Below are 22,809 nucleotides of genomic sequence, written 5' to 3'. Positions count from 1 at the left end.
TTAAAATTAGCTATTTCTATTAATTATATTATTTTAAATTTGAAGCATCATATAATTTCTGTAGTTCTAACTACATGTTTATCAAGCTTTAAAAGCAAAGTATAAGTTAATTATTTCCTTTTTGTTTGTATATTTATATGCTTCTAAGTACTTTTTTTTTTTTTTTAAACTACTAGCATTATAAAGCCTTATTTTGTATGGTGATATAAAACTATAGGGAAAATCAGCCTGCAGTATATAGATCTTTGGTATAGAGTGTATAGTGTGCAGGTCCTTTTTAATAACTTCTGTTCAGCCACCGTGGATAGATTTTAAATGCATAATTTACTCTGTGTTTTCCTTACCTTTGGGCGGGCAGGTGAAACAAGATGAAAGTTTTTTCCTTTGACTTACTTGCCTAAAATATGTTTTTATTTTTCTTTTTATCCCTGTGTCATTCATAGTATTTTAAATATGTAATTTTATTTGGTTTAGTTGGAAATGTCTTTTATTCGCCTAATCTTCTTTCTGTAGTATTGCTAGCTATTAAAGATTTTGTGACTAAGTGTCCTGATTTTGTAGTAGTTGTACAAGCAAAACTAAATAATTTGTAGGGTAATGAGAATTTTGAGGAATTTGGTCACATTTCGTGTTCTGTTTTTCTGGATATTGTATTTTAAAATCAAATATTTCTACAGTTAGGAATATCATTGTTATGTGAGTTTTGCTTTCAATTATGGTAAAAGTTAATAATTTCAGGTGGTAAATTCAGATGAGACTGCAGCTATACTGTGTTACAGTTCCTTCTTTTAACTGTAACAATAATGGCACCTCAGTATTTTCTATGGCAGTTATTTTATCAGCTTATTATTTAAGTGGTTTCTGTTGTTAGCCAACTTTTGAGAAATTAATGTAAACTAAGATATTCAGGCATTAAAGGCACATTTCATCCTTCACATCATCTCATGACCATGCCAAACCTCACTTTTCTAAGTTGCAAATACTGTATAGTTTTCATACTCTCTTTGTGGTTAAGGTCTTAGTTTATTTTCTTTTGCCTTAATGTGTAATTTATTTTTATTGGATATGATAGTAACATTAATAACAATAGATTTTTTTTTTTTTTTTTTTTTAGACGGGGTCGTTCTGTCACCCAGGCTGGAGTGCAGTGATGAAATCTCAGCTCACTGCAACCTCTGCCTCCTGGGTTCAAGGGATTCTCCTGCCTCGGCCTCCCGAGTAGCTGGGATTATAGACTCAGTCACCATGCCCAGCCAATTTTTGTATTTTTAGTAGAGACAGGGTTTCACCTTGTTGACCAGGGTGGTCTTGAACTCCTGACCTTGTGATCAGCCCTCATTGGCCTCCCAAAGTGCTGGGATTACAGGCGTGAGCCACTGCACCCGGCCAACAATAGATTTTTAATTATTGCAGAACTCAAAGTAAATGACAGCTTTCTTGTACTCTGTCTCAGAACGTTTTATGGATTCCTACCAGATTTTTGTAATCTCAGACACTGAGGTGGTCATATTGGTAGAAATGAATGGTAATTTACAAATACAGATTTGATGATTCTCTCTGCTTCAGAGACAAATGATGCCCTTTACTATTTTTCCTTAGTTTGGAATGCTGCCTCAGGTTGAGATTTTCATGGTATGGAGGCTGCTGATGTTCTTTGTACTTTTAACATGCCCCATAGAAATAACTGAACATCTCTCTGTATTACTTTAATAATTTCTGAAAGGCCATTGGGCAAGTGGAAAGTAAAAAGCCAGCACATAGGAATTGCCAGTATACTTACTTATGTCTGCTGAGGTTTACATTTTTTAAGTGTTGTTGATCACCTGTTCAGTGTCCAGGACAGAGGTAGACACTGTACACTAATAGCATAATGATCGTTGTACCAGGGATGGCTTCCAACTACATAAATGAGATTCTGAGAAACTTAACTAGCTAGAATAGGCTTCTTTGTGGTCATGTTGACATTGTGATGATTGCGTTGTGACACCTATATCATCATCCTCTTGATTCATCCTGGAAGCATTATTTGGTGATGTAAAGTTGGGGCAGTGGGTTTCCTTAATTTGTGATACCTCTTTAGGATCGCCTCATTGTTGTTCCAATTATGCCACAGTCTGTGGAAGAGAAAAGTGAAAGGCATTAACTTTGTCTTTGAGAAACTTAGACTCTGGGTTGGGAGTTGAGGTATACATGAACAACTGGAGAGAACTGGAAATTAGACATGATGTGCTCTGTATTTTGACCCTAGGAAATATAAATTATGGGAAATATAATGGGATAGAATTAAGATTTCTGGGAGAAAATGAAGCCTTACATTTAATTCTATTGGTGATCACATAAACAGCTAGGAAATAAGTCTGGAGCTGAAATTGCTTAGTTTTATAGAATGGGGTTGTCCTGATCCTGAGAAAAGCTTTTTATTATCAGAAATTCTAGTTCAATGATATATTGAAGTGAACCTAGCTTTCAGAGGGAAGTGAAAGAAGTTCAAAAAGTAGTAGTTGCTCTGACAGGAACTTCATCTTTTAATCTCAGCCTTGATTGAAGATTTTTTTTTTTTTTTTTTGGAGACAGTTTCACTCTTGTTACCCAGGCTGGAGTGCAGTGGCACTATCTTGCCTCACTGCAACCTCCGCATCCAGGTTCAACTAATTCTCTTGCTTCATCGTCCCAAGTAGCTGGGATTATAGGTGCCACCACACCAGCTAATTTTATGTTTTGAGTAGAGGTAGGATTTTATCATGTTGGCCAGGCTGGTCTTGTACTCCTGACTTCAGGTGATCTTCCCACCTTGGCCTTCCAAAATGCTGGAATTACAGGTGTGAGCCACTGCACCCAGCCTAAGATGTTTTTTAACTAATGTTCTTAACTAAATTTTAAGAATGTTTTTAACTAAAGTTATTTATATTTGGAATAATTCCTTAATGATTTAAATGTGTCATTTCCCCAACCCCTTTTTAAATTTGTGAATTTGAGGACTGGATTAAAAGATAAGAAGCCGTTGGATCTTATTTAATTTATTTTAAAGTCTTCTGGTAATTGAGCAAGTTGGTTGTTTCTAGGACCATTTAATAAACATAGTTCACTTCAAAAGAGGTTTTTTTTTGGCAGGGGGTGGGGTGGTGGGGTGGAGTCTCACTCTGTTGCCCAGGCTGGAGTGTAGTAGCACCTTCTTGGCTCACTGCAACCACCACCTCCCTGGTTCAAGGGATTCTCCTGCCCCAGCCTCCCAAAAGGTGGGACTACAGGCGCGTGCCACCACACCCAGCTGATTTTTTTGTAGAGATCTCCTGCCCCTGTGATCCGCCCACCTCGGCCTCCCAAACTGCTGGGATTATAGGCGTGAGCCACGGTGCCTGACCAACTTCACTAGAGCTTTAAACTTGTGTCAGAAAGGAGACAGAAAGGAGGAAACTAAAAATTGTTTTATGTAGATTGGCTTTATAAATATACATATTCTGTAACTAATAAGGAATGAAGGAGAAAGAGGTAGGCTTATTAAGGATAAATTATTTTTGAGAGTCATAATAACCTACTGGAGGACTTGGCCTGATAATGTAATAAATAGATTTAACCTGTGGCCTGTTGAAAAGAGGGTGTTCTGTTCTGGACTTTTTAGGAAGCACATAGAAAGATTTAACTGAATGCCTTTATTATGCTACGGGTGCAGATTATGTCCATGGTCATCTCTGTTGTCTTGTATATGTATATCCTTTTCTGTCACTACTAGCTTTTTCTGAGTTATTTCCAGAGAAGTGAATGTCTGTTTCACTTTCATGTGTTTTTTCTTCATAAGAACTTTGAAATACCTTTTAAGCTAATGTCTCACTTTTTAAAATTCATAGCTAACAAATAAATATATTTAATCTTCGGTATGCTAGACCAGTCCATTTAAATGAATTGTTGGGTTTTTTTATGCTTTCAAATTCACTTCTGAAGATTTTAAGATAACCTATGGGAAGTACTCTTTTCTTTAAAATATCCTTTTCTTACTGTATTTTCTAATTATAGGTATAATTTGGTGACCATTGTCCTAACTATATGTTTTACGCATTGATTTCCATTTGTTTCATGTTAGAAACAGTACTAAACTGTTCTGTGATCACAGTTTGTAAATAAAGTGGTGTTCTGTTTAAAAATAAGCCCTGTTATCTAAAAAATAGTTTTGTTTTATAACATTCGTTCAAATGGAGTATCTCATTTAATTCTCACAACAGTTGTATGTAACTAAGGCAAGTATTATGGTCCCCATTTACAAATGAGGACACTGAGGTTAAAAGAGATTAAGACACTAATAGGGTCACTAGGCTAGCACATCTTGAGACCACCCTAAATCTTGTGGTTTTTATCCTTTATCTCATAGAGCTTTTCCTTTGCCATAGTTAGAAGATAGAAGAATATTTGCTCAACCTTTGAGGAAGCTGGTTTCCATTAGTATTTTATTGTAATCTGAGGGTTTTTTATTTTTTGAGATGGAGTCTTGCTTTGTTGCTCAGGCTGGAGTGCAGTGGTATGATAATAGTTCACTGCAGGCTTGGACTCCTGGCCTCAAGTGATCCTCCTGTGTCAGCTTCCCCAGTAGTTGGGACATTTATGTGCCACCATGCCTGGCTGATTTTTTTTTTTTTTTTGAGACGGAGTCTCGCTCTGTCACCCAGGCTGGAGTATAGTGATGTGATCTCAGCTCATTGCAGCCTCGACCTCCCAGGTTTAAGTGATTCTTCTGCCTCAGCCTCCCGAGTAGCTGGGACTATAGGCGTGTGCTACCACGCCTGGCTAATTTTTGTATTTTTAGTAGAGAACAGGGTTCACTATGTTGACCAGGCTGGTCTCAAACCCTGACCTCAGGTGATTCGCCCACCTCAGCCTCCCAAAGTGCTGGGATTACAGGCGTGAGCCACTGCCCCCAGCCAATTTTTTTATGTTTGGTAGAGGTGGGAGTCTCCCTATGTTGCCCAGTATGGTCTTGAACTCTACTCTTCAAGCTATCCTCCTGCCCTGGCTTCTCCAAATTGCTGGGATTTATAGTAATGAGCTGCTGTGCCAGCCAAGAAAACTCTTTAAAAAATTACTATCTTATAACTTAAGTATACAGTGAAGACAGCATATTTTATTATGCTTCCCCTTGTGCACAGACTCAAAGAAAAATCATTTTAAGAACTGATAAGAAGATCTAGAGTTCTGTTTTCAAGATGTAATATTGCACCAGCACAAACTAAAAAATTCAAATATGTATAGTGTATTCTTGAATGAAAAATAACTTGATTAGCAGAGCTTATAGGTAAAAGTTTTAATAGTATGATAAAATTTTTGTGATTTATGTTGAACTCTTTTTAAAGATGATGAGCATTGATGCTGTGTTTTCCATATTCTTGAATGGTAATTTCTACTGTTAAGTCATTCCAATAAAAGCATTTTGGTCACATAGTAGTGATTACTTGGCTTGCCTTTCTTGCTTCTTCATTTTCTGACCTATTCTCTCTCTGTTTATAAAACAAATCTATAAACAAACTGCTCCTTAAAATAGTTGAAATTTAAAAAGTAATATAGGAAAATATTGGAAATAAAATTACTCACTTTAAGGGTGGGTTAAAAATAAAAATACCCAATTATCCCACACATTTCTTATTGAACCAGAGCATTTAAACCAAAGAAGTTCATTGTGTTTTATAAGTTGATTTTCACAATACCTTCTAAGGAAGAGAAAGATGTGAATGATAGATTTGAAAAAAGTAATTACTTGGGTCAGAAGTGGAGGCTTGCTTTGAACGCTTTTCTTTGAGAAAGGTTAGTGCCCAAGAATCACAGTGTCAAGGGTAGGGAAAAAAATCATAATGCAAACAGATGACTACTGTTAGAGAGATGTATAATAATACTTTACTTTGTGTAGGACCCTACATCTGAGGAATTTCAAGAGCATTATACAATAACTCATGGTTCCTTTCAAAATGCTTGTGACACAATTTGCAAGAATTATCCTCATCTTAGGGGATAAATTTACGGAGAATGACAGCACAAGTTGGTAAGTAACTTGTCAAAACAGCAGGTGACTGGTGAATAGCTGTAAGTTGAATCCGAAAGTTTAAGTCTACCAGTCTCCTACCTTATTCACTAAATTGTGATTATGTTTAGAATTATTTACAGTAATATCTTCTGTTTGAGGCAGATCAAATACTAGTGCACAGATTGTTTCCCTGCCATTCTATTCGATGGCCTATTAAATCATTATTTTAGAAGATGCTTAACATTCTGATACCACTTTGATACTTCATTTTAACTCTGTGTGGTATAAAGGGTATTTAAACAAATGAACAGAAACTTACTATGGTAATACCCAGTCTTTTTTCTGTTATATATTGTATATATTCCCTTGTCTAACTGCTATGCTGTACTACAATCCAAGGTCCGTAGTAACTGACTTGCAGAATTGATTTGGTGGCTAACCTTGGAACTTGGATTATTTATGTTGTATAAAGTCTGCCATGTAGACACATGCATCTCTCTCTAAGATGCATTGATTTGGTGAATGCTTTATAAAACTCTTAAAACCTACACAGAAGACAAAAATAGCAGCAGATGCCTAATTTGAGCAGCCTAACAAAGGGAAGTTTCTTTAAAGGACTTGGAACCAGTGATTTTCTCTTGGGTATGTTAATATTTTTACATGATTAGAAATGAGCCATGTACTTTTTCCTTAAAAGATCAGTAGTGTGGTAGGTATTGGTTTCACAATTTGGGTAGTTACCAGATTCTTGTTGCAGGTGGCAGTCTAGGTAGTCTAGTTTCCATTATCTCCTTAGTGAGAATTCTTAGGGTTCCATGTTCCCAATATGTTATACAAATGTAGCACTGTTTTTAAAGCTCATTTCTTACAAAGGCATGTATTTTTAAAACTGCTTTGAAGAAATAAAAGTTACTTCTCTATTTCTAGACTATAAAGTATATCAAGTGGTTGGGATACATATTAAAGAATCTAATAGAGGAGGTGTACTCAAATGTTTATATAAGGGTTTATTTGGGCTTAGATAGTGTTAGTGGAAAAATAGGTAACAGTAATGAGGAAACTATATTAATGAGCTCATGGTTGATCTCCTTTCTATTCCCCTGGATTTTTATTTTTCATATTGATAGAATTCAAAAGGCAGTAATTAATTTTAAATCCTAGTGAATTGTGATAATTACCTTACATGCAAGAAAAACCTATTCTATGTGTAATTATACAAACTTTTATTGGAGTTTGGTTTTTTGAGACACTATCTTGCTGTCACTGGAGTGCAATGGGAAATCATGGTTCACTGCAGCCTTGACCTCCCTGGGCTCAGGAATCCTCCCACCTCAGCCTGCTGAGTAGCTGAGCCCACATGTGCATGCCACTATGCACAGCATATTTTTGTATTTTTTGTAAAGACGGGGCTTCCCTCTTTTGCCGAGGCTGGTCTCGAAGCCATCCTCTCACCTCAGGCTCCCAAAGTCCTGAGATTATAGAGATGAACCACCATACCAGGCTTATTGGATTTTTTTTTTTTTAAGGGAAATGTCTTGAATTTTGGTGGCTTATTCTTTAAACCATAATGTTTTATTTGCCTAGATTTATTCTTTTTTGTTGTTTTTGAGACAGAGTTTTACTTTTGTTGTCCAGGCTGGAGTGCAATGGCATGATCTCTGTTTACTGCACTCTGCCTCCCAGGTTCAAATGATTCTCCTGCCTCAGCCTCCCGAGTAGCTGAGATGGCAGGCATGTGCCGCCACACCTGGCTAATTTTTGTATTTTTAGTAGAGATGGGTTTCACTATGATGGCTAGGCTGGTCTTGAACTCGTGACCTCAGGTGGCCCACCTACCATGACCTCCCAAAGTGCTGGGATTACAGGCGTGAGCCACTGCACCCAGCCTATTTGTTTAATTATTTAATTATTTTTTACTTTTGGGGGACAGGGCTTTGCTGTGTCTCTCAGACTGGAGTACAGTGGCATGATCTTGGCTTATGGCTACCTCTGCCTCCTGGGCTCAAGTGATTCTCCTGCCTCAGCCTCCAGAGTAGCTAGGATTACAGACATGTGCCACCATGCCTGGCTAATTTTTGTATGTTTAGTAGAGATAGGGTTTTGTCATGTTGACCAGGCTGGTCTAGAACTCATGGCCTCAAGTGATGTGCCCACCCCAGTGTGGGGATTACAAAATGCTGTGATTACAGGCATGAGCTACACTGCCCAGCTTCTACTTCTTTATTATTATCATTTTGAGACAGAGTTTCACTTTTGTTGCCCAGACTGGAGTGCAGTGGCGTGATCTCGGCTCACTGCAGCCTCCACCTCCCAGGTTCAAGTGATTCTCTTGCGTCAGCCTCCTAAGTAGTTGGGATTACAGATGCCTGCCAACATGCCCTGCTAATTTTTTGTATTTTCAGTAGAGACGGCATTTCGCCATGTTGGCCAGGCTAGTTTTAAACTCCTGCCTTCAGGTTATCTACCTGGCTTGGCCTCCCAAAGTGCTGGGATTACAGGCATGAGCCACCACACCTGACCTACCTGTTTATTTCTTTAGGAAAAATAACATCTTTAATTTTAAGGAATGAGAACAGAATATAATTTAATTTATTTTCTTCCTTTTTTTTGACCTTCAAAGCTACTGTAAATCAGGAATATATTTTTTAAGCACAGTTGTGTTTCATTTTACGAAGTTGATACACTCATAAGGTATTTGTAAATGAGTTTTTAAAATGTATAGCAAGGCCTGGTACGGTGGCTCACACCCGTAATCACAGCACTTTGGGAAGCAGAGGCAGGCGAATTACAAGGTCAGGAATTAAAAGACCAGCCTGGCCAACATAGTGAAACCATCTCTCCTAAAAAAAATAGAAAAATTAGCTGAGTGTGGTGGTGTGTGCCTGTATTTTCAGCTACTCAGGAGGCTAAGGCAGGAGAATTGCTTGAACCCAGGAGGCAGAGGTTGCAGTGAGCCGAGATCGTGCAACTGCACTCCAGCCTGGGTGACAGAGCAAGACTCTGTCTAAAAAAAAATAATAAAAGTAAATAAATAAAATGTATGACAAGCTTTTGAGTACAATGTGATTTATATCATTTGAAGATCTAGTAGGGAGTAGAAAACAAATGCACAAGTAATAGAAATGCAATTAAAATATGCTAAGTGTTATAGGATGTATAAACAAGAGTGCTGTGTAGAAATAGTATAACCATTTGGGATGAAGTGGATTGTAGGTGATTATTTGTAAGAAAGTAGCACATTAACTGGAAGGATATACATAGTATTTCAAGGAGGAAAGAATGAAGAATGCTTTGTAGGTAAAGCAGCTCAGATGGCAACAGGCAAGTTTGAAGCTAAGGGAAGAGTAGTCCATGTAACTGAGATGTCTGAGAATAGTGAACAGGAAAGTTAGGCAAAATTGAGGTCAGATTATAGAAATAAATTAAGGAGCTTGAATTTAATTTGGTGAATATCTATCCACTGATAGTTTGTAATGGGAATTACCGTGGACTTATAAAGGAAAAGTTGAAAGGGAGAGAAATTGGAGGTAAGGAAATTAGGCTGTGATGGTAGTCCTTTAAAGCAAGAAAGGAGCAGGTAGATGATGGAGAGACTTAGGCAGAAAGAATGGACAGGCTTTGGTAACCAGATGGAAATAAATAGTAAATGTAAAGGAAAGAGCCAGGTATGATCCTGATAGAAATAAGGAATCCAGGAAGAGGAGAAATATTCCCTTTTATTTTAAGAGGCAAGTTAAAAGATTCTGGTGAGGTGAATTTTGTAGCAAATTAATAATAGATGAGTGAGCAGTAAGAAATTTAGTACTGTAAGTGAGGAGAAGGACCGGGCTAAAGGCATGAAGTGTTTTATTTTCAATTTTGTTTTATTTTCAGTTCAAATAAGCTAACATTCCAACTGTAGACTTCTCCCAGTTCTAACCTGTTAAGTAATTAATAATTCATTAACATTACTTAATTTTGTGCTTTTGGAAGACTGCTTAAGGTATGTGGCAATGTAGTACCATTATAAATTTAAAGTAATGTAAATGGTTGCTTCCTCCATCTGTTTTGTAAACCTGAATTTTCTTTTTTCTTTTTGAGATGGAGTCTCACTGTGTCACCCAGGCTGGAGTGCAGTGACACAGTCTTGGCTTACTGCAACCTCTGCCTCCCAGGTTTAAGAGATTGTCCTGCCTCAGCCTCCCAAGTAGCTGGGATAACAGGTGTGCGCCACTACGCCCAGCTAATTTTTTTTTTTTTTTTTTTGTTTTTTTTTTTTTTTTGAGACGGAGTCTCGCACTGTTTCCTAGGCTATAATGAGGTGGTGCTATCTTGGCTAACTGCAATCTGCCTCCTGGGTTCTAGCAATTCTCCTGCCTCAGCCTCCTGAGTAGCTGGAACTATAAGCCTGCGCCACCATGCCCAGCTAATTTTTTTCTATTTTTAGAAATGGGGTTTTACTATGTTGTCCAGGCTGGTGTTGAACTCCTGACCTCAGGTGATTCACCTGCCTAAAGCCTCCCAAAGTGCTGGGATTACAGGTGTGCGTCACCATGCTTGGCCAATTTTTATGTATTTTTTATTTTTAAAATTTATTTTAATTTTAATTTTATTTTTTATTTTTTTTTTACTCTTAGGATATGCTTACACGTTTTATATTTTTAGTAGAGATGGGGTTTTGCTGTGTTGGCCAGGCCAGTCTCAAACTCATGGCCTCAAGTGATCCGCTCGCCTCAGCCTCCAAGAGTGCTGGCACTATAGGTGTGAGCCACCACACCTGGCCAACATATTTTAATTTTAAAGCCTTCATAGTTAAAATTGCCTTACAAATAGACATTAAACCAATAAAACAGGATATTAAGCCAAGACATAAACAGTCATCTTTTTTTTTTTTTTTTTTTTTTTTTTTGAGATGGAGTTTCACTCATGTTACCCAGGCTGGAGTGCAATGGCGCGATCTCGGCTCACCGTAACCTCCGCCTCCTGGGTTCAGGCAATTCTCCTGCCTCAGCCTCCTGAGTACCTGGGACTATAGGCATGCACCACCATGCCCAGCTGATTTTTTGTATTTTTAGTAGAGACGGGGCTTCACAGTGTTGACCAGGATGGTCTCGATCTCTTGACCTCGTGATCCACCCGCCTCGGCCTCCCAAAGTGTTGGGATTACAGGCTTGAGCCACGGCGCCCGGCCTTATAAACAGTCATCTTAAGAGGGGAAAAGAGTCAAGTGAGGACTATTTAATAAAGGGTCTTGGAATTAGTGAGTGAGTCATCCAGAGAATAAGAATGTTGGATTAATATCATACTCTATGTATATATTTGGATAAATTCCAAATGAATCAAATATTTAAATGTAAAAACTGTAAAGATAAAATTAAAGAAAACATGAGCAAGTTTGTTATTTTGGAGTCAGGAAAGCCTTTCTGATTAAAATGTGAACAGGCATAGACAAAAAGATCAACTACTCAAAAGTAAACATAATTTTGCTAGGCAGAAATCATTGTAAACAAAGTTAAAAAGACAAATATTTGTGATTCATATTGCAATCAAAGTACTAATCTCCCAGATACAAAGCACTTCTAGAAATTGATAAGATTAATAGCAAAACGGGCAATGGATATGAACATACAGTTCACAGAAAAGGAAAAACAAATGGTTCTTAAATAGATGAATACCGTTTAACTTCATTTATATAAGGTGAAATTAAAAACAATACACTGAAGGTACAATTTTTTTCATATATCAGGTTAACAAAAATCTTAAGTTATGTAAAACACAGTGTGGAGAGCCTGTCATTAAGTAAGCATTTAATGTTTGTGTTCGTATAAATTCATAAACTCCTGTGGAGGGTAACTTGCCAGCATATATCAGAATTACAAATGCACATACTCTTTTTATTGAAGAAGTTCTGTGTTCAGTAGAAATTACCGGATGGCTTTATTTGTACATGTACAAAATAACATAAAGTACAACATTTTTTTTTTTTTTTTTTGACAGAGTCTGGCTGTGTTGCCCAGGCTGGAGTACTGTGGTGCTCTCTTGGCCCACTGCAACCTCCACCATCTGGGTTCAAGTGATTCTTCTGCCTGAGTAGCTGGGGTTATAGGCACCCGCCACCACATCAGCTAATTTATGTAATTTTAGTAGAGACTGGGTTTTGCCATGTTTGCCAGACTTGTCTTGAACTCCCGACTTCAAGTGAACTGCCTGCCTTGGCCTCCCAAAGTGCTGGAATTACAGGCATGAGCCACCGTGCCTGGCCTACAACATTGTTTATAATGGCAAAACGTTAGAAACAACCTTAATATCTATTTTTTGGGAATTGGTTAAATAATTGTCCATCCAATTAATATAATGTAATGATAACATAATTGTGAAAAGAATGAAATTCTGGCTGGGTGTAGTGGCCCAAGCATACAATCCTAGCACTTTGGGAGGCCAAGGCTCGTGGATCTTTCGAGCCCAGGAGTTTAAGACCAGCCTCGGCAACATGGTGAAAACCCCATCTGTACTTAAAATAAAAAAATTAGCTGGGCATGGTGGTATGCACTTATAGTCCCAGCTACTCAGGAGGCTGAGGTGAGAGGATCATCTAAGCCCAGGAGTTTGAGGCTGCAGTGAGCTATGATCGTGCCACTGCACTCCAACCTGGATGACACAGTGAGACCCTGTCTCAAAAAAATTGATATGGGAGAATCTCTAATATACATTAAGTAAAAAGAGCAAGGCGTAGAAATCAATGTATACAGAGCTACATTTTGGGTTTTTTAAACAAGGAAAAATATACACTTGCATTTGCTATAAATACACAAAAAACCTTCGAAGGATATATACAAATAATAACATTGGTAACTCTTGGTGTAGAGGTGGGAAAAGAAGGGATGAGAGTTAGGTTGATGGAGAACATAAATAGTAGACTTTTCACTGCATACCTTTTTAAAAACAATGTAAATATGTTACCCATTCAATTTTTTTTTTTAAGGGTACGCTTTGGAATTAGAGTGCTTAGATAAAAATCCTGGCTCTGCTGCTAGATCTGTTTTCTTGGTCACATTGCTTAACCTCTGTGTGTCTAGGTGTTGTTCTCTTCTCTAAAATTAGGATAATCATGCCAAACTCCTAGCATAGCTGCAGGAGAATTGCTTGAACCCAGGAGGCGGAGGTTGCAGTGAGCCGAGATTGCGCCACTGCACTCCAGCCTGGCGACAGAGGGAGACTCCATCTCAAAAATAGATAGATAGATAGATAGACGATAGATGGATGGATGGATAGATAGATGGGTAGATAAAACAGTGCAAAGAACAATGCCTGGCTTTTGGTGAGTATTCAATAAGTGTTTGCTTAGAAGAAAAAACAGCCTTAGAGTGGGAATTTAAATTTAGGTCTGCCTTACAGTAACGTGGGGATTATGCTGTTTCATATTGCCTGAAAACTGTTATGTTGTCCTATATGGAAACTATGCTGCTTCCATAACTACCTCCAGCTATACAATACAGATCTTTTCATTTATGCCTGAAGTTCAGGCATTTATTCAACAAAAAGTTGTCTTCCTACTGTGCTCCTAACATTGTGCTAGGCATGAAAATACTTCTTTGACTTTAGTCTTCAATTACCTTATTGAAGCTCTTATTTAAATAATATGCCAAAATTTTTAAAATTGTTTGTTTATGGTGCTTAGAGGTAATGCTTTATTGGAGTGATATAAAATGGATTGGATTCATTTACCTTCAGACTTTAAAGATATAATAATGATATCGAAAAAGAAAAGAATTAAAGATGGCTTTTTTCTTGTGAGAAGCACATACATGATGAAAGTTAGATTGATCATTGATTTTTAAAAAGGTTATTTAATGATTAATAATTATAAGGTGGCTGGACATGGTGGCTCTCACCTGTAATCCTAGCACTTAGAGAGGCCACAGCAGATGGACTGAATGAGCTTAGGAGTTCAAGACCAGCCTGGGCAACATGGTGAAACCCCACTTCTACTAGAAATAGAAAAAATTAGCTGGGCATGTTAATGCATGCTCGTAATCCAAGTTATTCTACTCAGAAGGTTGAGGCACAAGAATTGCTTGAACCCAGAAGGCAGTGGTTGCAGTGAGCCAAGATTGTACCACTGCTTTCCATCCTGGGCAACAGAATGAGATGCTGTCTAAAAAAAAAAAAATTATGAGGTATAGTTTGTATACTGATATTTTGAGGATCATAGACACTTGATTAGATACTACTTAGTCATACTTTTAAAACCAGCCCTGCCCCTCCCAAGATGATGAACTGACCTTAAAATGTAGAATATGTGTTTGATCATATTTTCTACTCTTATTTTACCTTTGCTGTTATTTTTACACCAATCTGTATAAAATTTTTGCTTAGTGTGTTGTTGATGAACTTTGTACCCACTGTTATGCAATGCTTGACTATGAGAGAAATTTATATGTTAAGAAAATCAAGGACAAATATATATATACATATTACATAAAACTGGTAAGTTGTGGAGAACAAAAAAGAAACATTTAAAATGGAAGCCATTGCAATTAGCCATCTTTATCTGTTAAAACAAAATGCAAAAACAACCCCTTTTCCTGGTTAATGCTTGCACTCATTTAAGTTCAGACCTTAGATTCACTTTAGGGTCTGTTTCCTTTCCCGTAGCACCAATATTGATTGACCCAGTTGCCAGATTTTGGTTATTTTTCTCAGTGACTATCTTGCCTTTTAATTTCCTTATCAAATAGCTAACTGTGTGACATTGAGCTAATTACTTTAAACTATTGGGCCCTTAGTTTCTTCCTCTCTCAATCTAAATTTCTTCATTTTCATTCTGGACTATTACTGGTATACATGAGAACTTTGGCCAGTAAGCTCTTTAACTGATCTCCCTGCTCTAGTTCATTCTTATTAATTCTAGGCTAATTTTCTAAGGTATATTTCAGTTTCTCTGTCTTGAAATTTGCCCAGTTAAAGTACCATCTTGGTCACTCTTAAAAGAATTCAAGTCACACATTTTGTGTACTACCAAGCACAGTCCATGGAATTCAGTAACTTAATAAATTGCACTGTTGTCTTCTCGTTACAGTTATCTTCCCTACCTTGTCATCTACTGGATGCCTTGTCTTATATGTCTTCACTAAAACCACAGTGAAATACTATGGTGCACATAGAAGGAACTCAGGGCAGGGTTGTTGAATAAACACGTGATCAATGTATTTTAGTGGTTGTGTCTTAGGAAAGGAGGATCATGGACTCTTGTTTTAATGAGCTTCATCAGCATTAGCTACATTATAGTGAAAATTTTAAAATTTAAAACTCCACTAATATATTCTGAGGTTTCATTCTTGCTTGTCTTTGAAGGAAATTGAACTAAAGCAACTATATGATTGTATTGTATTATGTTGGAGTCTTTATATTTTACCTTTGTCTCTTATTTCCTCTTCAAAGCAATTAATTTTAGCAGTTCATAGACATCCGGATAGTACTTCTTTAAAAGAAATGAGCCCAGTGGCTCATGCCTGTAATCCCAGCACTTTGGGAGATCGAGGTGGGCGGGTCACCTGAGGAGTTGAGACCAGCCTGGTCCAACAAAATACAAAAATTAGCTAGGCGTGGTGGCGGGTGCCTGCAGTCTCAGCTACTTAGGAGGCTGAGGTAGGAGAATCTCCTGAACCTGGGAGTTGGAGGTTGCAGTGAACTGAGATCACATCACTGCACTCCAGCCTGGGTGACAGATTGAGATTCCATCTCAAAAAGAAAAAAAAAAAAAAAAAAGAAAGAAAGGATATTGTAATGCCCCTAAGTATTTATAAAACTATATTTTGGAAGTAAATTATTCAAACATAACTATGTTATACTTGAATATTAACAAAAGGATAGCGGTTCCTTTTAAAATAGGATAAATAAATAGGGAAATGTTTATAACTTAGTTCCTTTATCTGTTAAGTGTAAGGATAATCATAAACCTGCCTCATGGTGTTATGAAGTTTAAATAATATTAAATAATTAAAGTGCTAAGCTTAGTGCAAGGCACATAATAAGCTCTTTATATATGTTAACTGTATTCCTCTATATAAATAGGATATATAAAAGTTGTATGAACTTGTCGACATATCCATTACAAAGAATTTCTTAATCTTGTTAGTTTTTCTCTATATAAACATTTTATTGTTTGCTGTCAACTAAGACATGTAAGTTACTTTATATTAACTTTAGATTTTATCAGGGAACTCACTAAAATACTTCATTGGCTGTGGATTGTACCATTCCAAATTCCTACTGGTAATTATTGGTAATAATTATAGGGAACAAAAATTTTCATTTTATTTATTGATGTTTTAGTTTTGTTTCTTTAATTCTGAATTTGTCTTATAGTTTGTGATAATTTTTAAGTGCATGATGTTAGAGATCCTTTTAAAAGTATCAGTTACCACCAGTCTGGGCAACATGGTAAAACCTTGTCTCTACTAAAAATACAAAAATAGCCAGGCGTTATGGCATGCATGTGTAATGCCAGCCACTCAGGAGGCCGAGGCAGGAGAATATCTTGAACCTGGGAGGTGGAGGTTGCAGTGAGCTGAGATCACACCACTGCACTCCAGCCTGGGCAACTGAGCAAGACTGTCTCAAAAAATTAAAAATAACATAAAGATAAATAAGTATAAAAGTATTAGTAAACAATAGTTGTACTTTGTTTTATTTAAACAATAATTTCACTGTTATATTTCAGTAATAGGGCAGTTTGTGCCTTGAGTGAAGTAGCCTTTGGTTATTTGTTTTTTCTGAAACAAAATTAGCAATGTAATTATTTAAAGTTAAAAACAAATCTGAATTACTCATTGGTGTTGTTCACTAATCCCAAGTGATTAATATCTTCATCTTTAAAACGTCAGACTCATAAAATGGGACAGGTATGGTGGCTCACACCTGTAGTCCCAGCACTTTGGGAGGCTGAGGTGGGTGGATCACTTGAGGTCAGGAGTTTGAGACCAGCCTGGCCAACATGGTGAAACCTTGTCTCTACTAAAAATACAAAAAATTAGCTGGGCATGGTGGGGCATGGTGGAACATGCCTGTAACTACAGCCACTCGGAAGGCTGAGGCAGGAGAATTTCTTGAACCTGGGAGGCAGAGGTTGTAGTGAGCTGAGATTGCACCACAGCACTCCAGCCTGGACAACAGAGTGAGTGAAACTCAGTTTCAAAAAAAAAAAAAAAAAGTCATGAAATGCCTGCACATTCAGTTGTTTAATAAAACAAAGAAGAAGAAAAGAAAAGTTTAAAAACACTTATTAAAAAAACCTAGTGTTCCCAGCACTTTGGAAGGCCGAGGTGGGCGGATCATGAGGTCAGAAGATCAAGACCATCCCGGCCAACGTGGTGAAACCTTGTCTCTACTAAAAATACAAAAATTAGCGGGGTGTGGTGGCGCGTGCCTGTAATTGCATATGCTCGGGAGGCTGAGGCACAAGAATCACTTGAACCCAAGAGGCGGAGGTTGCAGTGAGCCAAAATTGTGCCACTACACTCTAGCCCGGCGACAGAGTGAGACTCTGTCTCAAAAAAAAAAAAAAAAAAAAAAAAAAAACAGTGTTGAAAATTTGGTAGTCATTTTCCCAATCTTTTCTCTGCATACATGTGTAAGAATGGAGCTCTATAATACCTTTTTATAATTTTGTAGTATGGTATCTTGAGAGCTTTAAATTTTTAGGTATGGATTTTACGTATACTTTGCATTCCCAAGTTTAGAGTTTTGAGTTGTTCAGAGAGAAGGGAAGGGGAAATCTATATTTTTAACAACTAATGAGGTGTGATAGGACAGAGGATTTTGAAACTTAAGCCCTGGTGGTTTTAAAGAGTTGAAATGATCTCTTTAAAGTAGGTACTTAAAGTATATTCCTTCTGACCTCAATATTAAAATGTCTTCAATATGAATCTACTTGTTGCTCTTCATGACAATGTTGATTCTGGATCTTGTTAACTTAAAACATCAACAGAGATTTTTGTTCTCTGTATAAAATGATTAATGTTTAGTTTGTGGTCATTCCTGGACGTGGGCATGCATGGAGCTGCCAGATACTTGAGTCAGCAGATGTGCACTTTACCAGTGGAGGTTCAAGGCAGTGCTCTGCTTTTTTGTTTTCACTGTCATTGCAAACAAGTGGCCTTTTCGCGATATATTTAATGCCACTTTTTTTTTTTTTTTTTTTTTTTTTTTTTTGCATATTTTGCACTTCTTGTTGGTGATTTGGTGTTTAAAATGGCCCCTAGGCTGGGTGCTGTAGCTCAAACCTGTAATCGTAGCACATTGGGAGGATTACTTGAGTCTAGGAGTTCGAGACCAGCCTGGGCCACATAGGGAGACCCCATCTCTACAAATAATTTAAAAATTAGTGGGGTGTGGTGGCGCATGTTTGTGGTCTCAGCTACTTAGGAGGCTGAAGCAGGAAGATTACCTGAGCCTGGGAGGTTGCTGCTGCAGTGAACTATGATTTCTCCACTGTACTCCATCCTGGATGAGAGAGACCTGGTCTCAAAAAAAAAAAAAAAAAAAAAAAAAAGGCCCCCAAGTGTAGTGCTTAAATACATTCTAAATTAGATGTTTTTAAACAGAAACACTCCTAAAATAAGATTATATATTTGTCGGTTGACAAAAATGTTCTGACCAGAGGCTTGCGGGAACCTTACCTTGTATTTTCCTTAGGGGCAATGATTCAATATTTGTTAAGTCAGTGTTCATGGTGACTTTTTAGGGCATATCTACTGCAGATAGTGAGAACTGAGTATTCCCAGCTAGACTAGAATAGTAAGTGAAGAATGATGCGGTTTCCTAGAAGGATGATGCAGTAGAGAAATAAATCATCAGTATTTAGCATCCTTCTGTTTCTTTGTGTGTTGTATAGAGTCTTGTGTCATCTTTTAAGGAGGTGCAAAACAAGTCTGGAGTCTCTATCTTTGTAGCTTTTATTTTTCTCTTTTTGTAGCTTTCATTGACCACAATTAAGAATATAGAATTTTTCATTCTCTGTTCATAATGGCAAAGAGAAGAAAATTGACAGAGGAAGATGTTTCACAATTCAGACATATCAGAAGATGAATGCAGAGAGAGTAGCACTTTATGATGGTGAAATTGATCATATAAGTGAACTCTTACACAATGTATTGGAGATGATGATACTCTGTATGAATTTTCACAAGCTTAATTGATTAATGAATGATAATATTTCTGAGGTCCCAGAGGATATAGGATATTCTTACCCAGTTAGTCATTCGACAGGAAGTTCTTTGTTACGTAATGTTTTGCAACAAGAACCTGTATGTGAGACAGTATTCTTTTTTTTAACGATGTTGGTGCAAAAAAAATTTAGTTTGTAAGTGAACAAACACTAAAGTCGGGTTTGCATACAAAGGTGATTGGAAGGACGTAGCTGATGTAGAAATGAAAATTTTAAATAGTTTGATCATTTTAACTTTTAAAAATAAAAGCCTCAAAATGATAGTTTTTCATTTATAAAGCAAAGAAGTTGGCCTCTTTCTGCTTAGTAAAATGGTACGCCATTAGTGTTTTCAACAGTATGATTAATGGTAGAAGTATAAGAATAACCAGAAGTGGCTGGGCGTGGTGGCTCACACCTGTAATCCAAGTACTTTGGAGGCCAAGGCGGGTGGATCACCTGAGGTCTGGAGTTCAAGACCAGCCTGACCAACATGGTAAAACCCCATCTTTATAAAACAAAAAAAAAAAAAAAAGAAGAAGAACCAGAAGTAATGATGAAGAGGACCTAATAGAGATGTATTTGAAATACCTGTCAAATCATTTTCTATGCAGTGGATATGTTTCATCTGTCTAGTGCTTTATCTTTTCAGGTTTTGCCTGTGTCTCTGAAAAATGAATTCACAGGCAGTCTTTTCACTCGTGTTTTCCTTGTCTTTTTATGCCTCTGAAAATTAAATGTCCCTTTCTTTCCTTGATGAGAAATACTGTGACTCATAGATACTGATAGGAACACAATGATACTTTTTTTCCACACTTTTTATGTGAACATTTTGAAGCATAAAGAAAAATTGAGGCCGGGCGTGGTGGCTCATGCCTGTAATCCCAACACTTTGGGAGGCTGAGGTAGTGTGTTGCTTGAGCTCATGAGTTCGAGACAACCCTGGACAAGAGCCCCATCTCTAAAAAATACAAAAAATTAGCCTGTAGTCTCAGCTACTCAGGAGGCTGAAGTGAGAGGATCACTTGAGCCTGGGAGGCGAGGTTGCTGTGAGCTGAGCTTGCACCACTGCACTCCAGCCTGGGTGACAGAGTGAGACCCTGTCTCAAAAAAAAAGAAAGTTGAAAGAATAGTGTTAACATTTTGCCATGTGTTTTATCTTTGTGTATTCATATTTTTAATAACATACCTTTTTATTTCTGAATTACAGTTGACTGTAATGATCATTTGCTGTTACTAAACTTTTCCAACAAGTGTAGTATTAAACGCTTGTAATTTCAATATCTTATAACCTTATTTATCAAGGGATTCAGTAGTTTCTTAATAGACCTGCGTGGCAAGTTTTTTTTTGGGGTTTTTTTTGGTCTTCTTTGAGTTTTTCTACTTATCCTCAACTGATATGGTTTAATCTCCCTTAACTCTCTGTTTCCTAATTGTGTTATTGGCCTTTAAATGTAAATGTACTTTGGTGAAAAAGTTAATAGTACACAGTACCTGGAACATAGTAAATAGTAAATGTTAGCTGTTAGATTTAGCATGGGTAGTTCTTTTTTTTTTTTTTTTTTTTTTGCTTCCTTTTTTTACATGTGGCTTTACAGGCTAGGGTTTGTAAGTGATTTTTGTTTTGTTTTGTTGTGCTGGATTCATTCATTTCTCTTCATTCTTGCTTGTCATTATTTCCCTTTTTAGGCCGTCTTGATTTGCATATTCAACCAGAATTTGACTTGGATATAAAATGTCTCAACAAACCATTGATATGACTTTCAAGGATACTGGGGGAAAATGGTTGAGGTTATTCATTTTGATGAGCCATTTGGAAAAATTTTTTTTCCAATTTTTAAAAAATTAGTGAAGTTATCAGTTTTGTGTATTTGATGTCTGAAAAGTCAGCTATTAAATATTCTCAAGTCATGTGTATTTATAGTACTATATTGCTGAAGTCATTATCCATTTTCAAAATTGATATTCTAATAATTTGCTGGGGCTAAAATTCTGAAAGAACCAAAATTATCTTTAGTATTTAGTATGTTGAAAAAGATTAAAGAGCTCAGATGAATTTTAAAATGAAAACTGGTTTTCATACATTGCTTTAACTACTTACTCTAAGGGTCTGTTTCTTCATTTTTTATTTTTTAAACTTTTTTTCTTACTGCCCAACTTTCTGTTTATTTGAAGGGTCTGTTTCTTTTGTTTTTGTTTTTGTTTTTTTTTAATTTTTAATTTTTATTTTTCTTTTGTATTTTTTAAGTTACATTTTATTTATTGTTTGTTTTGAAAAGGCAACATATTCACATGGTTCAAACATCAAATCAATTTAAAAATACATTGAGAAGTTTAGCTCTTAACATTTGACCACACTATTGTTCCCTCTGCCTATATCCCTTATAAGTAACTATGCTTGTTAGTTGTTTTTTTGTTGTGTTTTGTTTTGTTTTTGAGAAAGAGTCTCACTTCAGTTGCCCAGGTTGGAGTGCAGTGGTGCAATCTTGGTCACTGCAGCCTCAACCTTCTGGAATCAGGTGATTCTCCTACCTTAGCCTCCCAAGTAGCTAGGACTACAGGCACCCATGGTTAGTTTTTTGTTTTTTTTATTTTCAGTGGAGATGGGGTTTTGCCATGTTACCCAGGCTGGTTCTGAATTTCTAGACTCAAGCAACCTGCCTGCCTCAGTGTCCCAAAGTACTGGGATTACAGGTATAAGCCACTGTGTCCAGCCTTGTTTGTTTTTTTGTATTGAGACGGAGTCTCACTCTCTCCCAGGCTGGAATGCAGGGGCACAATCACAGTTCACTGTAGCCTAAGCCTCTTAGGCGCAAGAAATCCTCCCACCTCAGTTCCCTGAGTAGTGGAAACTACGAGCCGCCATGCCTGGCTAACTTTTAATTTTTTTGTATAGACAGGGTCTCACTATGTTGCCAAAGCTAGTCCCGAGCTCCTGGGTTCAAGCCATCCTCCCACTTCAGTCTCCCAAAGTGCTAGGTGGCGTGAGCCACTGTGCCAGTTAGCTTGTTAGTTTTTTGTGTATCTTTCCAAAGTTTTTTCTTTCTTTCTTTTTTTTTTTGAGACAGAGTCTCCTCTGCCACCCAGGCTGGAGTGCAGTGGCAATGAACTCGGCTAACTGCAACCTCTGCCTCCTGGGTTCAAGCAATTCTCGTACTGGGATTACAGACACCTGCCACCACACCTGGCTAATTTTTGTGTTTTTAGTAGAGATGGATTTTCACCATGTTGGCCAGGCTGGTCTTTAACTCCTGGCCTCAAGAGATCTGGCTACATCGGCCTCCCAAGGTCCTGGGATTACAGACATGAACCACTGTGCTTGACCTATCTTTCCAAAGTTTTTGAAATGTAGATACAATATTAGCAAGTATGAATATGTTTTCTTTTTCCTCTTATACAAAAAATAGCAAATACACTATTCCACATCTTTACTTTTTTTTCCTTCCCCGCTGTATAAGATACCCTGGGGATCTTTTCATAACAATGTATAGTTTCCTGTTTTCTTGATTTTTTTTTTTTTTAAATTACAGAGCATAATATTTCAGTGTGTATGTGGAATCTTTTGGATACTGGAGAATTTCCAGTTTTTTGCTATTATATATAGTGCTGCAAATACACA

The 22,809-nt window shown here is 37.1% G+C and overlaps 1 protein-coding gene across 5 annotated transcripts in view; it reads left to right on the top strand.

Annotated features, from left to right (window-relative positions):
* The window catches only part of HERC4 (HECT and RLD domain containing E3 ubiquitin protein ligase 4), a 146,420-nt gene that overhangs the window by 2,518 nt on the left and 121,093 nt on the right, over nucleotides 1–22,809 (top strand). Inside the window, exon 4 of one of the 5 annotated variants that reach the window (XM_032252599.1) lies at nucleotides 5,891–6,022. The exons of the other annotated variants lie outside the window; for them this stretch is intronic. Within the exon in view, the coding sequence (XP_032108490.1) occupies nucleotides 6,007–6,022 (16 nt within the window). The 5' untranslated portion in view covers nucleotides 5,891–6,006. The remainder of the gene's footprint in view (nucleotides 1–5,890; nucleotides 6,023–22,809) is intronic. 5 annotated transcript variants of the gene reach the window in all.

This window comes from Sapajus apella, unplaced genomic scaffold (assembly GCF_009761245.1).
Source record: "Sapajus apella isolate SASKATOON/1434 unplaced genomic scaffold, GSC_monkey_1.0 scaffold78, whole genome shotgun sequence".
Lineage (NCBI taxonomy): Eukaryota > Metazoa > Chordata > Mammalia > Primates > Cebidae > Sapajus > Sapajus apella.
The sequence above is the reverse complement of the archived record's forward strand: the minus strand, read 5'-3'. Positions and strand labels throughout refer to the sequence as shown.